The 17,557-nt window shown below is 44.0% G+C and overlaps 1 protein-coding gene across 5 annotated transcripts in view; it reads left to right on the top strand.

Annotated features, from left to right (window-relative positions):
• Positions 1-17,557, top strand: part of Otud5 (OTU deubiquitinase 5) — a 29,908-nt gene that overhangs the window by 10,748 nt on the left and 1,603 nt on the right. For 4 of the 5 annotated variants that reach the window (XM_057759424.1, XM_057759425.1, XM_057759427.1 and 1 more), the window contains 5 exons: positions 891-984; positions 11,080-11,144; positions 11,231-11,387; positions 11,486-11,634; positions 16,339-16,542. In XM_057759424.1, the coding sequence (XP_057615407.1) occupies positions 891-984; positions 11,080-11,144; positions 11,231-11,387; positions 11,486-11,634; positions 16,339-16,542 (669 nt within the window). The remainder of the gene's footprint in view (positions 1-890; positions 985-11,079; positions 11,145-11,230; positions 11,388-11,485; positions 11,635-16,338; positions 16,543-17,557) is intronic. The other variant, XM_057759426.1, reaches the window with a different exon arrangement.

The raw sequence follows: 17,557 nt of genomic DNA on the forward strand, positions 1-17,557 counted from the left end.
TTTAGAAACTATTCAGAATTTGGCAAAGTCTCCTGGTGTTTATACTTTGATTATATAATACTTTAGCAGAGGCTAGAGCAGTACCTCAGGATCACATGCCTGAATGTTTCTTTGTGACAGTGTTTCAGTCTTCACCCTCAAGTAGGCCATCTGGTTGTATGTCAGTTCTCTTCAGGTTATGATGGGACATTAGATTAAGACTTGGGGATTTCTGTATTGTTTGAAGTCCCTTGATATTCAAAGCATTTAGGGATTTGGAATTTTAAATGAAGAATAGTGTATCTTACTGAGAAAGGAGGTTAAGAAAAATCACCTATAGCATGAATACTTAGGATTATATTTTATTGTCTCCTTTTTTCCATTTTGTACTATACATATGTAGAGACTTGTGTAAATGTACATGTAAGTGTATTTGGACACACTTGATATCATAGTTGGCTCACTTTCTGCCTTACAAAATATATTTTAGAATTTCCCAGATGTTTATAGGCTCAAGATCTATATTCTAGCTAGTTGTTCTCTTTAGCATCTTCCCTGAGTGAAACTTCTTGATAGAGAACCACATTCTTCATCTAAGGACTTAGGGGGTCCAGGCCTCTGGCTGCCTGGGCCAGGTCTTGCAATATCTAGAGCAGGGATCTGAAGCCAGATGAAGTTTCCATTTCTAGGGGATCTGGGACCTCTCTGGGATTAAGTCTTGTTCTTGTCCAGTGACTGAATCTCTTGCTTTTTGGTTACAGAGTAGTCAAGAAGGGCTGTGAATTTCCCAGTATCCTTTTTTGCCAATCATCAGGTCCTCTCAGGAATTGAGGACAGGATCCTGGGGAAGAGGTACAGGCTTCCCTGGGTATGGGTTTTCCCTGTTGCTGACCTCCCACTGTTTCCTTCAGCAGGAACACTGGTTTGAAAAGGCCTTACGGGACAAGAAAGGCTTCATCATCAAACAGATGAAGGAGGATGGTGCCTGTTTATTCCGGGCTGTAGGTGAGTCTCTGCCTTGGTCCTGTGGGCTGTGGGGCTTAAAGATACCTCTGAGCTGTGTCCCTGTTGTCAGCAGCCCCTGAGACAGGATTTCAGCAGAGTTAACTAGTTGGTTAGTTGGTATTTTAGGATAGTCAGGCATGAACCTAATGTTAGCGTTTGGCCTCTTGTCTTGGATTGTGTTGAGTGAATAATAACAGCAATAGTAGTGATAAAGTGACATCACTTAGAAACTTAACACTACTGGAAACCCATCCATCCATCTATCCATGTTTTTGTGACAGGGTTTTTCTGCATGTAGTCTTGGCTTCCCTGTAAATCATACTAGCCTTGAACCTAGAGATCCGCCTACCTCTGCCTCCCAAGTGCTGGGATTAAAGGGTTGAGCAGTCACCACCTAGCATGGAAACCCCAGCCCCCCCCCCCCCCCCCCGCTTTCTTTGTTTTTCAGGATAGGGTTTCTCTGTGTAACTCTGGAGCCTGCCATGGAACTCAACTCTGTAGACCAAGTTGGCCTCGAACTCACAGAGATCCAACTGTCTCTGCCTTCCAGAGTGCTGGGATTAAAGGCATGCGCCACCACCTGGCCTGGAAACCCTTTTATTATCCCACAGTGTAGGTGAATGTGGGGACTGATGTTACTTCTATTTGTCAGATGAGAAAGGTGTCTCAGAAGTGGGGAGTGGCTTGCCTAGGGTTACACAAAAAGTATGTGGTAGTCAGGATTTTATATCTAGGTTAATCATATCACGTTGTCACTTTGGTATGTAAGAGTTTGTACCCAGAGTTTCCTGTGGTGTGGTGTGGTGTGTTGGGGAAGGTCTCTATTCTGTGCTTGTGCGTTTGCCTCTTTTGTGAAACTGAGCGTGATGAAACATGCCCTTAATCCCAGCATGCAGGAGGCCGAGGCAGGTGAATCTCAATGAGTTCAAGGTCAGCCTGGTCTACGTGCCAGCCAAGTATATTTTGTCTTGTTTCAAAAAAAAATATCTAGATCTTTATAGGTTTCTATATTAGGTTTTTTTTTCTTTTAGCTTGCACAAAAGTAGAGAAAATAGTGAGCCCTTTCAGACTCTTCATCTAGCTTCAAAAAGTCATTAACACAGCTGGGTGGGGGTTGCACAAACCTTTAATCTGGGAGGCAGACATGGGCAGATCTCTGTGAGTTCGAGGCCAGCCTGTCTACAGAGCAAGTTCCAGGACAGCGAGGACTGTTACACAGAGAAACCCTATCTCAGAAAAAGAAACCACACACATACACACACAATCATTAACACATAGATAGCCTTACTTTATAACTACCCTGCCCACTCTTTCTCACTTCCCTGAAGCAGTGTTTTTACAGTATAACTTGACACAGAATCGTTTCATTCATAAATATTTCTGTTTTTTTTTTTTGTTTGTTTGTTTGGTTTTCGAGACAGGGTTTCTCTGTAGCTTTGGAGCCTGTCTTGGAACTCTGTAACCCAGGCTGTCTTCGAATTCACAGAGACCTGCCTACCTCTGCTTCCCGAGTGCTGGGATTAAAGGCATGAGCCAACACCGCCTGGCTTCTGTATGTTTCTTTAACAGATGCATCTGTATTGGTTTCTGTATAGCTGTCAAAACTAGAAAAATTAATTTTTTTTGAGACAGTCTCACTCTCTAGTCCAGGCTAACCTGAAACTTGGAATAATCCTGTTTCAGCCTCCTAAGAGCTAAGATTATAAGTGTGAGACACTATGTACAGCTAAGAATTAGTAATTTTTTTTTCAAGATTTATTTGTTATGTATACAGTGTTCTGCCTGCATGTATACCTGCATGACAGAAGAGGGCACCAAATCCCATTATAGATGTTGGTAAGTTACCTTGTGGTTACTAGGAATTGAACTCAGGGCCTTAACCTCTGAGCTATCTCTCCAGCCACCAAGAATTAGTCATTTTTTGAGACTGGGTCTCTGTTAGTCCTGGCTGTTCGGTCTATGTAGACCAGGTTGGACCCAAACTTTGAGATCCACCTGAGTCTGCCTCCCAAGTGCTGGGATTATAGACATGTACTACTGTGCCAGGGTAGAATTAATAATTTCTAAATATTGTCTACTAAGCCTGAGCTAGATCTTTGAGTCCCTTGTGGCTATGAATCTTTGTCCAAACGAGTAAATGTGAAGAAATCCCATACCAACTTGAAGGGAGACAAGAGTGTGGCCTGTTCTCTTCCCGCACCAGTGATTCTGTCTTCCAGGGAAAATTGCTGGGAAGCCAAAGATTTGACTTTTAGTTCTGGCCCAGTTTATAACTGCTGTGTGGCTCTTCTACTGTTTTCTGATGTGTGAAATGGTGGTGGTCCCAAGGACTCCTTGAGTTCTTTCTAGGTCTGTTTTTAGTTTCTGGGTGACCCTCATGTCTGTTATAAGCTATACTGGATCAGGTACCACTCCTGGGCAAGTGATTCTTCTTTCTGGACCCTCTTTTATTAGCTGGAGAATTGATTGAAGGATTCTACTGTTCTGGTTTATTTGCTTTGGTAAATCCCATAATGCTTGATACATAGTAGGTTATCATGGAGCAGTAGCACTAGTATTCTCAGTTGTGCCCCAGAGCCAGAAATATTCGTGGGATGGATTGACAAATGGCTGCTCACCCTCTACCAAGCAGAGATTATTCAGAAAATGGTGTCTGTTAATTGAGAGGACAATCCTAACTTTACCTACTCTCTAGTTTGAAGTCATCTTATCCCTGGGCTACTTACTAGAGAAAGAACTTGCTTTAGAGGTATCTTGGGGATAAAGGGAAGGCAGAGAATGAAAAGGTGAGGAGGACCTAGTAGTTTCTAGGCCCTGTATTAACCTCAGGCTGGATGGAGGAGAGGCAAGATTACTATTGGGCATATGGGTTCATGCTCACTGAGGAAGCTTGGGGCTGTTGAGGACGTGGTATGAATAGTACCTCACATCAAGAGCAATTTTTTTTTTTTTTTTGGTTTTTCGAGACAGGGTTTCTCTGTGGCTTTGGAGCCTGTCCTGGAACTCCTCCCTTTGTAGACCAGGCTGGCCTCGAACTCACAGAGATCCGCCTGCCTCTGCCTCCCGAGTGCTGGGATTAAAGGCGTGCGCCACCACCGCCCGGCTAAGAGCAATTTTTGTATGTGTGTGTCTGTCTATCTAGCTCCCCCCCCTCAATTGGGGCCTTCCAGTAAGGGGCCCAAGCACACAGGAAGAGCTGACCACAGCAGGTTAAAAGGCCTTTCCTTATCAGCATTATGGCTACACATTTCCCCTGACTGGGCTGCCCTCAGCTTTTCTCTGTAAAACCTCAAGTCCTATGGCCTCTCCCCTGAAGTACATGGTCCCTGGTCTCTAGGCCTCCTAGAGGTTTCCCTGGTGCAGAGTACACAATACGTGTGCCGGGGAAGGGGACTTTGTCCCCAGGCTTTCTGCTGTCCCCCTGTTTCTAGCCTGGCTTATACAGGGACAGATGGTCATCACTTTAGGCTTTGTACCAGGGCTTGCAGGCTTTAACTTCCTACCATGTATTAAACAGTGAAGGGAACATGTAATGGAGAGTTGGACTTGAGTGACTTGCCCACATATATGGCACTTTGTTGTTGTTTCCCTGACCCTACTGTGTGCCATACATTCATCTGTGTGCTCCAGGCCCTCCTGAAAATTTTGGATCATTATCCCATGAAATAGAATCAGTTGAAGGTCTGAAAAGACGGCAGAAGGTATTAGCTCAGTAGTGGAGCTTTTGCCTAGCATTCAGGAGACCCTGGGTTTGATGCCCAGCACTACCAGAGATAGAAAGGGAAGTGACAATGGTAGAGTTTGCGTGGGGACATTTAGGTGTTCAAAGAATACACAGGAGGCCCCAGGGTGTTGAATGACCCTTTCACCTAAGACCATCAGAAAACACAGACATTTATAGTATAATTCATAACAGCAAAATTAGTTATGAAGTAGCAACAAAATAATTTTATGGTTAGGGGGCGGTCACCACAACATGAGGAACTGTGTTAAAGGGTCACAGCATTAGGAAGATTGAGAACCACTGGTCTAGCTTCTTAGTTTGTCTGTTCTTTGACATCTCTGGACCTTCCTTCCAGCTAGAATTTATTCTTCCATTCTTGAGAATCTTAGGCAGGTGGTTTTCTTCCCTTTGTTTTACCACTGACATTAGGACAACACTTTTGAACCAGTATCAATTGCTTGTTCCCATTTCTCCCTGGCACCTCTTCCTAGAGATTTATGAGCATCAGTGAACTCTTGGGTGGAGGTGGGTATCCTATGATCCACCTTGCCCCTGCTGTGCTCAAGATAACCTCCTCTTAGAAACTTAAGTCTCGCTCCCTTTTCCTCCATTTGGGTTTGACTCAGCAGAAACATCTAGCCCTGGCCATGGCAGTGGTGCCGGCCTTTGGGCCAAGTAGAAGCCACATAGAGGTGTCTGCATGGACTTCAGGAGAGAGTACCTAGAGCTTTGTGTTATAGCCCAGAAATATTATCCAGACCCATGTCTCTGGTTGTTTTGGACTTGGAACATGGATCATCAACATTGGGAAGGATGGCTGTTAGGTAATTTTTTAAGATTTTGCTTTTTATTATTGTTTATTTTTTGGAGCAGACCTAGCCCAGTCTAGCCTGGAACTTTCTTGGTTGACCAGGTGGCCTTGGGCCTTGAACTTGTGATGCTCTTTGTGTCTCAACCTCCTGAGTATTGGAATTGCAGACATATTGATGTCATGCTTTGTAACTTAATTTTGACAGGTTTTTCATTTTGTTTTTGCTTTTTTGAGACAGGGTTTTTCTTTGTAGCCCTGACTGTCCTGAATCTCACTCTGTAGACCAGGCTGGCCTCAAACTCAAGAGATCCTTCTGACTCTGGCCTCCCATGTGCTGGGATTAAAGGCGTGCGCCACCACCTCTTGGCCTTAGATTTGACAACTTTATAAAATGAGCAACTAAGGCCTCACCATAAAGCCAGGACCCTGTCTTATGTAGGTCACTCAACCAATGTCAGAACAGCAGTGTTTGAGATTATATCAAGACACAGGAGATTTCTCTGTGCTATTTCCTGTACACCTGTCTCCGTTGACCTCTCTCTGTTCAGCATCTTTGTGTTTTCCCATTTCCCCTTGGGAATCCTCAAGCAAAAAAGCATATACCTCAGATTGGATCTGAGGTCATGTGTCTTGTGCATAGTTTGTACCCAGTGGAACAGTTGGGTATGCAATACCATTGTTGGTTGATAGATGGGTAGGACCTTTTCCTTACTCCTTTTTCATCAGTGGGACCAGTGTTCCCACAGGAGCAGAAGGACAGTGGAGATCTACTGTTGCTCCTTGCTGCTGTGTGTATCCATGTTTGTGTGGTTTGTTTTTAGGGTCTCCATAAAAACCAAGCTTTCTTTATTAAGCATACCATTGTGTGTGTGTGTGTTGTGTGTGTGTGTGTGTGTACACAACATAGTATGTTTACATGGAGATCAGAGAAAAACTTAAAGAAGTCTCTTCTTCCTTCCACCACGTGGGCTCTAGGGATCAAACTCTGGTTGTCAGGCTTGGCAGCAGGTGCCTTTACCTCTTGAGTCATCTGCATAGCCTCCAAGCTTCCTTTTCTGTCTTTAGCAGAACTTAATGGTGGGAAAATAGTCAGGCAGATGCCACCTGAGGAGTACGTGGTTCCATGTCCCTCCAGTGCAGGGAGTACCCTATATTTACTGCCCTTTAGAAATCTGGACTCAAATCAGTGAAGTGAAATGGTTCAGTCAGTAAAGGTACTTGTTGCTGAGCCTGGCAACCCGAGTTCAGTCCATAAGACTCATGTGATGAGAGGAGAACAGACTCTCACAGCAGAAAAGTAGTGGATCTGGAAAGACACTTAAGAGTACTTGCTGCTCTTGCAAGTGGGAACCAACGTGGGTTCCCAGCATTCACAAAGTGGCTCACAACTTTCCTTAACTATAATTCCAGAGAAACCAGTGCCGTCTCCTGTTTGTGGGTATCAGGTATGCATGTGACACACATATGTACATGCAGGCAAAACTCATGAACATACAGTAAGATAATCTTTGTGGGGGGTGCAGAATAATCTATGTCTTGCTTCTCCCGGTATGTGTGGGCAAATGCAGGTTGTTTTTTGTTTTTCAAGCATTTTAGGGATCCTGAAGAAAAAGAACTTCTGCAGACAGTAGAGGAGAAGGATGAAAGAAGTTTGTTAGAGATGTTGATCATTCCTCTCCCACCTATTCCTAGCAAAGGCTGGGAAGGAAGTGGCATGGCTTCCTGAGTATGCAGTCTCACATCTTGTCTAGTCTTCATTCTTTCCTGATTGGTGACAAGGACATATACTCACAGTATGCTGTGGTTTTGTGTTGTGGAGTTGGTCATGTGGGTATTTAGTCTCAAAGATTTCAGTCTTTTGGAGGCCCTACAGGCTGCATGTGGGTATATATGTGTGCTTCTATGTGAGTATCTTTGTGTGTTCAGAGAAAGCAAAGTAGTATGGTGTGTGGGGAGGAAGATTCGTGTTGAATCTAGAGAAGTGTGGTGTGCAGTCCCTGATACTTGTTATCTCTGCTCAGTTACAGGCCTTTCCCTTGTTTCAAATCATTCCTTGTGCTAGCAGGGAAACTGACATCTAGGATCAGGCCTAGCCCTAGGAAAATAATAAGGTGGCTGTGAGACATGAGGTGGGGTGGGGGAACGTCACTTGGGACCAGGTGTTGGTGCCTTTCCATCTTTGACAGCAACCATGTGATAAATACGTGATCCTGAACTAGCTATGCTATTTCTATAGCAGTGCCTCCCCCATCTTGTGTAACTTTTGTTTTTTTGTTTGTTTTGTTTTTTTGGTGAGGATCAAATGAGTTGTTTGAAAAGTCTGTAATAGAACTAATTAATGATCTTACTGTACTGAGAACTTGTGAGTCCTGCGTAGAAAGGGGACAGAGGTGGAATATAGTGGGGGACCCCCTTCCAGCTGGACCCTGGAAGAAGAAACCAGGTGCATATGGCCAAGTGCAGTGTTAGCAAGAAAAGTTTCAGTTTCTGTCAAAACAATTTCTCTGAATTCCCCCTTTATTTGTGGTTCCAGTGGGCCACTCTTTCTCCTTCCTTGGTCCACCCCTCACAGGGAAGTCCATCCTGGCCCCCACATGCTAATCTGGGAGGAGGAGGAATTTTCCTAAGGACAGAATTAGTAGGACTAGGAAAATTAGAAAAGCTAATTCATGTTATGATGTGCTTTGCCTATAACATTGAAGAAAAATTTTTCCTCTTGATGGGGAGGTACTGTGTCTATATCCTTGGACTAGAGATGCATATTTTATTAGATGTTAATAATTACGAAGTTAAGGTATACACTGGGTATGGTGTTATATACTTACAATCCCAGCACTTGGAGGCCAAAGAAGGAGGATTGTTGTAAGGTTGAGGCCAGCAAGGTTGTTGCTTCTTACAAAAGCTGGGATGAGTCTATAAGTACTATAACTTGCCTGTGCCTAAGGGCCCTACACATAAAGCGAGTATTGCTAGTTTGGTAGGAATTTGGTTGTCAAAGTTTTGAACAAAGGCACTGAATTCTGTAAAGAGAGCTAGCGGTGCTTGTAATTGAAGGGATACCCCTCCTTTTCTGCATTTGGGGCTTTCCTCTGGTGGAGGAAGTGCAACAGAAATGAGGAAGGGCTTAATAAGCAATTCTCTCAGCACTCTCCCTGACTGGTGGATAGCTTGCAATATAATAGGAGTTGCAATGGCTTGCCTGATTTTTTTTTTTTTTTGAGACAGGGTCTCTACGTAGCTCTAGCTGTCCTGAAACTCATTTTGTAGACCAGGCTGGCCTGGAGCACCTGTTTTCTTGACCACTGCTTATGTTACAAATAGTTGACAAACCTTCTCTTGTAGTCCCATCCCCTTACTGGAGATTGAACCTAGCACCCATGTTCTCCCACAGAGACATATTCCCAGCCCTCTATAGTCTTTATAATACCATTTTAAGTGAAAGAAGAGTTACGTCCCCACTTTATGAATTTCAACCCAGAAATGAAAGACCTTGTCCAGTGCCACACAGCTAAGAGGTGACATGAACTTTCTGCCAGAAAAAGACAAGATAAAAGACCCCGTCGTGTCCCCCCCAAATCTGGCATCTAGCTCTGACAAAGAGAGATCCCTTCTGTAGGAGATACATAGTCCCCATTATCTCAGTTCAGTTCATGGAGCCTGGTAGCCTACCCCTATTTTAACCCTTTCACTCCCATCTTAGTTCCTGTTTATGGCAGCTGCAGACTGTACTGCCTCCAAGCTCAGCCTACAGAAATAGCTCCTCCAGCAGCCCAAGCAGCCACAGCAGCCTCTGTGGTCCTGGCTTCTAAGAAAGGCAGCAGCAGCCCCTAATCCCCACCCCCAGCTTGTATGCAGGACATGTGACTTGCTGGAAGTGCTGGGGAGGGGAGTGTGGCCACAGAAGCCACATCCTTGTTTACATCAGTGAAGGGGCTACCCCTTCCTGCCTTCACAGACCCTTCTCCTCCACCCCTCAGGTATCTTCACCTCTAGGATGAGTTGAGGCTGTTGTAGCTGCCCACTTTCTTTTTCAGTGCAGCCTTTGTTTCCGTACCATACAGAACCCTCATGGAGGGAATCAGAAAGCAGTGAAGACCTGCTGGCAAGTCTTCAGAGAAAAGACTGCCAGGCCTGACTGGTGGACATGCTCCCATTTCTAGCATCCCTGAGCCCCAGGGGGATCCCATCAGTGCGGTGAACCTCTGGGGAAACACAGGGAAATTCCCTTTTTCAAGGCAGCTAGTGAAAGTCAGGCTTGCCTTATCTTCAGACCCACGTTATGGGAGAAGAGACTCCTGCTTCCGTGCTTCAGCCTATGTGGCTGCTCAGCAGATTATATTCAATTTCTTTTGCTATACCAGGTCCTGAGCTGGCAGTGCACTTAGGTGTGAGCTGCCCTCTACTTTCAGTAGAGGCCTTGTGTACACCTTTAATGAATTGAGTAATAGAGAGGTTCTACCACTTTATACTTATTGTCCACTAGAGACCTGCCAGGTCGTACCTGTCTGGTAGCCAGAGAATCAAGCCAGAAAACTTGTCTCTGGCTACTTAACCTACTAGTTATTATTTGGCAGAGTAAGTATTTTTTCTTCTTTTCTTCTGGTTAAGATTCTAATCATAGCTGGGTGATGGTATTGTACACTTTTAATCCCAGCACTCAAAAGGCAGAGACAGGTAGATCTCTGTGAGTTCAAGTCCAGCCTGGTTTACAAAGAGTTCCAGGACAGCCAGGACTACAGACGGGGAAACCCTATCTTGAAAAAACAAAACAAAAAGATTCTAATCATGGTAGGGCATGGTGGTTTTATGCTTTTTGTGGTAGTGGTGGTAGGCATTGAATGTAGGGTTTGGTTTGTTTTCATTTGAAATGGAGTCTCACTCCAGTGATCTAGGTTGTCTTTGACCTTGGCAATTCTCTTGACTAGCCTTGATTATAGGTGTGTACTAACCTCCTTTGTACTTGTAATTTACAAAGGCCATTTTACTTTTTGAGGAAACCTCTAGTTTGACATTGTCACTTTAAAACCTTTTGTTACTACATTTTTATTTCTTGGTGGGTATGGAGATTGTGGTGGCATGCCACGGGGCATATGTAGAGAGGTCATAGGACTATGTGAGTCTCACGTGTCAGGACTTATTCAGAGTCATCTTGCTGGCCATTGACTGTGCTATACTTATATATACACCCTATACTTTCTCATTCTTCAAGATTGTCTAACCTGGTTTCTTTTTTTTTTTCTGAGAGAGTCTGACGAATTTACATTGTAGATAAAGATAATCTGATCATCCCACTTCCATATCCTGAGGGCTGGGATGAAAGACATGGCACCACCACACCTGGTTTATGTGTGCAAGTTCAGCACATCTTCAGACCTAGCTTGCCATTTACCACCACCCCATTACAGCACACAAAAGACCTCTCCGGGCTTGGTGTCGAAAAGGGACTTTCCCTAGTCCCTCAGCCCGTCTTTCCTCTAATGAATGATGTTCTGTGACTCAGAACTCTTGTGATGACAGCTGTAACTCCATCCTTTCTTTTCTTTTGTCCCCGCACCCCCAGCTGACCAGGTGTATGGAGACCAGGACATGCATGAGGTTGTACGAAAACATTGCATGGACTATCTGGTGAGATCCTGGGGAGGCCTTGGGACAGGAGGAGGGTAGGAGGATCTCTTTTGTATACAGACCTTAATTTTTAATCCCTTCTACAGATGAAGAATGCTGACTACTTCTCCAACTATGTCACAGAAGACTTCACGACCTATATCAATCGCAAGAGGAAAAACAACTGCCATGGTAACCACATTGAGATGCAGGCTATGGCAGAGATGTACAACCGTCCTGTGGAGGTGTATCAATACAGCACAGGTACTTCTGTAGTGGGTAGATGAGGGACTAATGGTGCTTCATCAGAGCCAACCATACTGGGTCTCCTGTGGATGCTCCCTCCTTCTCTTTCTCTGCAGAACCTATCAACACATTCCATGGGATCCATCAAAATGAAGATGAACCCATCCGTGTCAGCTACCACCGGAATATCCACTATAATTCAGTGGTGAATCCTAACAAGGCCACTATTGGTGTAGGGCTCGGCCTGCCATCATTTAAACCAGGGGTAAGTGGGTCCCTGTGCCATGGGTATTTTACAGAGTGTTGGTTCTGCCCTTAGCCCACAAAATGTCCTCTCTTTGAGTCTCTCCTGAAGTCTCACCTGTATATAAAATTAGTTACTGTTGATTAGAACTCATTCTATGGTTTTGATTTGCTTGTCCATGAGTTGGCTCACTCATCTTATGCTTGTTGAGAGTGGCCTCTTAGGATACCTTGTCCTGGGTAGCCAGGCTTGCACAGCTTCATAGTAGTTAGAGACAGTTGGGGTCACGGGCCTGGTGTGTAGCCTTGACCCACGTACAGCTTACTGGAATGGACCCTGAGGCAGATTGTATAGGTCGGGCCAATACTGAAAGTACCTTCCCATAGGCCTGAGACCTAGTAAGTGTCAGAAGATGGCATTTCATTTTCCCACATCTCCTGGCAGAAATCATTCATTCTCATAGTCTCTCCTCTCATCTTCCCTATTCTTTCCTCCCTCCTTTCATCCTGTCCCTTGACCTTCCTTCTCCCACTTCTCCTAGGTTGCTTTTCCTATTCCTAACCCTACTTCCTCTCCTCCCCACCCCCTCTCCTCCCCACCCCCTCTCCTCCCCACCCCCTCTCCTCCCTCTTCTCTGTCTTCCCTCTATCCCCTCCTGGGGATTTTGAAATCCTCTATTCAAGTCTCACTTCCTTCGAACAGAAGGTGGTCCTGCCTCATCTTAAGAAACACACTAGCATTAACATACCCTGCAAACCTGGGGTCGGAGGACCTGTTTTGCTTTTTAACAAATTGTAGAAAAGGTTTAGATTTGCAGAATGATTGTGAGACTATTAACGTTTCCATATGCCACATTATGATGAACATTTAATGGAGCACATTTGTCATCATTAACAAATCAGTATTGATACATTAAGTAAAGACCACGCTTTATTCACATTTCCTCAGTTTCCTCCTGGTGAACCTTTTCTGTTGCGGGAAGCCTACCCAGGACACTATTTAATTTAATTGTTCCTTTTGACTTCTTCTGGCTTTAACAAATTTTAAAGAATTTCATTTTTTTTTATTTGTGGACCCACTCTATAGTTTTGTCTATTCTAGAATGCCATATATTGGGAATTATGCAATATGTATGTAGCTTTACCAGAATGACCCCCCCACACACACTCAATACTATTTAAGATTCATCTATAACTTTTCCTGGGTTGACTTTCCTTTTTTTTTAAAAAAAAATTGGAATGTTTAAAAGTTTCTCTAATTAATAGACTTAATTGTTGAAATTTCTTTACATTTATCTATTTCAGGTAGGGGTGTATGAAGGTCAAAGAACAACTTTAGGAGTCAGTTATGCCTATGAGGTTTAAACTCACTCAGGTCATCAGGCTTGACACAAGTGCCCTTACTCCCAGAGCAATCTTGCCAACCTTCAGAATCGTTTTTCTCAGTACACAGAGTTTCCATCTAGTTCCTTCCTCCCAAGGCATAGAGACTCTGGTACATTTCTTATAGTGTTTGACGCAGTGGTAATACATTCCTATTAAGTTCCTGCCTCATTCCTTACTCTTGTTTTGATGACTTTGGGAATTTTTTTATTATTTTTATTGACTTTGGGAATTTAAAGGAGTACCATTTAAAGGTATTACAGGGAAATTTTCTTTCTGAATGTTGTCATTATTTAAACCCAGATTTTGGGTTCGCGGAGGGAAAGCACTAAGATTAAGTGCTGTTCTCAGAACAATATATCGAGTATATTTTAGGAATAAGATCGTGACTGTTGATGTTGTCTTTGATCATCTGACAGAAGTAGGATTAAGTTTCCCACCTTTTGAATACTGTATTGTTAATGAAGGAAATCACACTTGAGGAATGAGGATTATAGCTATCTCCCTGAATTTATGTTAACCTAAACACAGAGTTACTGCTGATGTCTCCAGTTAAAATTCCTCCATCACAGGCCTCGTTCTTGCCCCCTTTCCAGTTTTGAGTAAAATTCCCACTTTAAAGTTGAGAAAACTTTACCCACCACCCACCAGTCATTTACATATACATCTATAAACTGGGGCAGACTCATTAACTGGACCCCCTGGAGTCCAGTGATAAGCCCAGTTCTTTTTATGTTTAGTGTTACTGAGTCTATTCATTTCCTAAGTGCCTGAGGCCACCACCTGCTTGTCCTTGCATACATTTGTAAGGTGGTTTTTGTCACTGGGAGCCTCACTTCTTAACTGATCTTTAAAAAGCGATTAGCATACATTAAGGATTAGTCTTTGTTTTGTAAAGTTCCTTGGGTTTTGACAGATGCATAACAACAAAGTGCATCTATTTTAGGCACCTAATCATTCAAATAGTTTTAGCCCCTGAAGGTTCCCCCACTCTTTCCCCTTCAGCGACTGATCCTTTATTGACTCTGTTTTTCCCTAGTTCAGAAAGTCACGTAATTGTAGCCTTTTCAAAATGCTGCTTTCAGGTAGCAGTATGCATCAAACTTCCATTTTTTTTCATGGCTTGTTAGCTATTTTCTTATCACTGTTCCATTTGTGGAGGCACACGGTTTGTTTAATCATTCACCTATTGAAAGATATCCTTGGTTGCTTCCAGGTTTAGATGATTATTAATAAAGCTTCTGCAAACTGCTGTGTGCAGGTTTTTGTGGGAACTTAAATTTTATGTTTAGTTGTATTACAACTTGAAGCAGGATTTCAGAATTTAAAAACTATACTGTGATTTGTAAGGAACTGCTAGGCTTTGTATGAAGTGGACTGATTTTGTGTGCGTGTGTGTTTATCACAATGAATGAAAGTTCACTTTCGCGGGAATTGATCTTCCTACTTGTTAAGTAGGGAGTGTAGACCCCAGCCCCTTACATCTATCCCAGCCCCCAGGCCTGAGAGTTGTATTGATCTGGACTCCAAATCCCAGCAGGCCAGGTCCTGACTCCCCCCAGGGAGGGGTCAGAGCCACTCCCACAGATTATTTAAGTGAACTCCCAAAAGAGGAACACGTGGTCTCTTTTCTTTCCTTCTGGTGGTTCCTGTTTGTGGCCTCCGGGTTCCCCCTGGGGCCACCTGAAAGTGAAGGACTCCCATTAAACCTGGATATTTTTTAATTTGGCTTGTTTTGATTTGGTTTGATTGAGAATTTGCATCAGCAGAGAGTTCGTGTTAGGAAAAATTCCTAACACTACTTTTTTGTATTTTAGCCATTTTTGGAAGTTTTAGGTTTATTTGAATTGGTAACAATGTGTTGAACACTGTTTTAGTGCTCTACCCTTGAGCTGTACCCAGCCTGAGTGTCTCTTAACATGTCCACTTACCATCTCTGTATCTCTTTCTCTGTGGTTAGATTGCTTACCTACTTTCATTTTTGTCATTTTGCAGTGCTGGGAATTGAATCCATGTTTTGTTGTTGTTGTGTTTCAATACAGGGTTTCTCCGTACCATTTTGGTTCCTGTCCTGGAACTAGCTCTTGTAGACCAGGCTGGCCTCAAGCTCACAGAGATCCGCCTGCCTCTCCCTCCTGAGTGCTGGGATTAAAGGCGTGCGCCACAACCACCCGGCTAAATCCTCATTTTATATATGCATTCTTTATCACTGAGCCAGACAGACCATAGCTGCCTAGTTTTAAATTGGCTCAATCTAACATTTATACATACATTTACCCTAGTATGCTATATGACAGAAAAATATGTTGTACATGCATTTATGTATTTGTGTGGGGGGGGGAGGGAGGAAAAGAGGGAGAGAAGGAGGGAGGGAGGGAGGGAGGAAGGGAGGGAGGGAGGGAGGGAGAGAGAGAGAGAGAGAGAGAGACTGAGACTGAGACTGAGCTAGGGCATGGTGGAACATGCCTCTAATCCTAGTACTCCAGAGGCAGAGAAAGGAGAATTGTGAATTCAAAGCTAATCTGGGCTGCATACCAAAGCCATTGTTTTTGGGGAAAAAGAACATTAACTAAAACTTTATGAAGCAGTATTTACACTTAATCCCTGAAATATACTTTGATGTTCTCTATTATTTCATTAGTGTCACATCGCTGGATGTGGTGGCTCACGCCTGTAATCCCAGCACTTGGGAGGCTGAAGCAGGAGGATTGCCATGAATTCCAGGCCAGCTTGGCCTACATAGTGAGTTCAAGATCAGACTGGGCCATGTAGCGAGACCCTGTCTAAACAAACAAATAAATAATGCTGTAGTGTCTTAAAACTTGGCATGAAGTTCTCTCATACAGTGTCCTAGCACCCACACCATGCCGATACTGACCCTTCATCCCCTCACATAGCCACACCCAGCCTCATATATGCTTGACTCCTGCCTCCACTCCATGTCTGTCTGTACAGTTCACTTCTCTGTTCATCTCTTTCCTTTGCCCTGTGAATATTTGAGAAAGGCTTCAGCATTGTGAAATAGAGCCGTTACTAGGTGAGGCTTCTTTAAATTAAGGCCTAGACTGAAGAGCCCCTTTAATCCCCAGACTTAGTGCTTCGCTTGAGGTGTCTTGGGGTTGGGCCAGCATTTCTGACTATAGGAATTCAGAATGTCAGGTCTTATGATCTAGGCCTGCTTTCCTCCAGTTACCAATCTGTACAATCTGCTGAGGAGTACTTTGTAAAAATAACTTTTCTTGTGTTGTTTTTACTAAGGCCTGTAAGCCTACCTTCCTGAGCCCATTCAGGCTCTTGCCCAGGTTCAGAGCATCACCCCACATCCCTGTTCCTCTCCTGGCAGTTTGCAGAACAGTCCCTGATGAAGAATGCCATAAAGACATCAGAGGAATCATGGATTGAACAACAAATGTTGGAAGACAAGAAACGAGCCACAGACTGGGAGGCCACAAATGAGGCCATAGAGGAGCAAGTGGCTCGAGAATCCTACCTGCAATGGCTGAGGGATCAGGAGAAACAGGCCCGCCAGGTCCGGGGACCCAGCCAGGTGGGTCATGGACTCTGTGACTGGCCTGACCAAGACCTGTTACTTCTTATCTTTTGGCCCCTAATGAACAGGGATAAAATATGGGAGAGGGAAGCTCCCAGCCCCATCGGTTACTCATCTCGTCTTTAGTCTTGGCATCGTACCTTGGAACTCTCAACACTTGCTTTTAAGAAGTAAAGGAGAGCAGCTTTTAAGAAACAAAGGAGAGCAGCCACCACTGCTGGTGGCACAAAGGAACAATGGGTAGCTACAAAGAGACCAGCTTTTTTTTTTGGAAACCCTTTGCATGCTGCCTTCTGTACTGAGGATGTAAAACCTTTTCCTTCACTGCCTTCAATGATCCTGTCTGTCGAGGAAGACAAGGCATTGGTGGGGCCAGTGACCCTGGCTGTACAAAACCAGGAGGAGTGGTGGTTTTAACCAGTTGCTTTATTAGGGTGGGGAGGGGGAAGGCAGGCATCTGAGGAGGATTAGACGTTTGCAAGAGCTAAATAATCTGTTCCGCAAGTATTTATTGTAGGCCTGTGCCAGGAAGCAGGAGGTCCTGTTCCTAGTGTAGCAGGATATGTTTGTGGCCCTAGCAGGCAAGATCTCTGTCCTTAGGCTACTCGGTTTTTCAAAGTGAAATAAAATAATCATAATGAATAAATTAGTTGGAGGTATGGTAGATGAAAAATGGACAGTTGGTACAGGGGAAGAATGAGACTTGAGTGGGGCTGGTTTGAGTTCGCAGTATTAAACAGTTATGAGGTAGACCTCATCAGATGAGATGAGAAAGGGCTGTGTTAGTTGAGTATGTGGACAGAGCAAAGCCTGGGGTGAGGGCGCCATACTTGGTATAACTCAGACATAGCCTGGCGCTGAACAGAATGTATTAGGTGAAATCAAGGCAGTGGGACTAGGTTGGATAGGGGCTTGTGAACTCTGGAGAAGACTCTGATTTTGCTCTGAATGAGGCAGAAACAGTGAAAAGGAAAAAGGATTGGATGTGAGTTAGGATGTCGCAGGATCACCT

This window comes from Chionomys nivalis, chromosome X, assembly GCF_950005125.1.
Source record: "Chionomys nivalis chromosome X, mChiNiv1.1, whole genome shotgun sequence".
Classification (NCBI taxonomy): Eukaryota; Metazoa; Chordata; class Mammalia; order Rodentia; family Cricetidae; genus Chionomys; species Chionomys nivalis.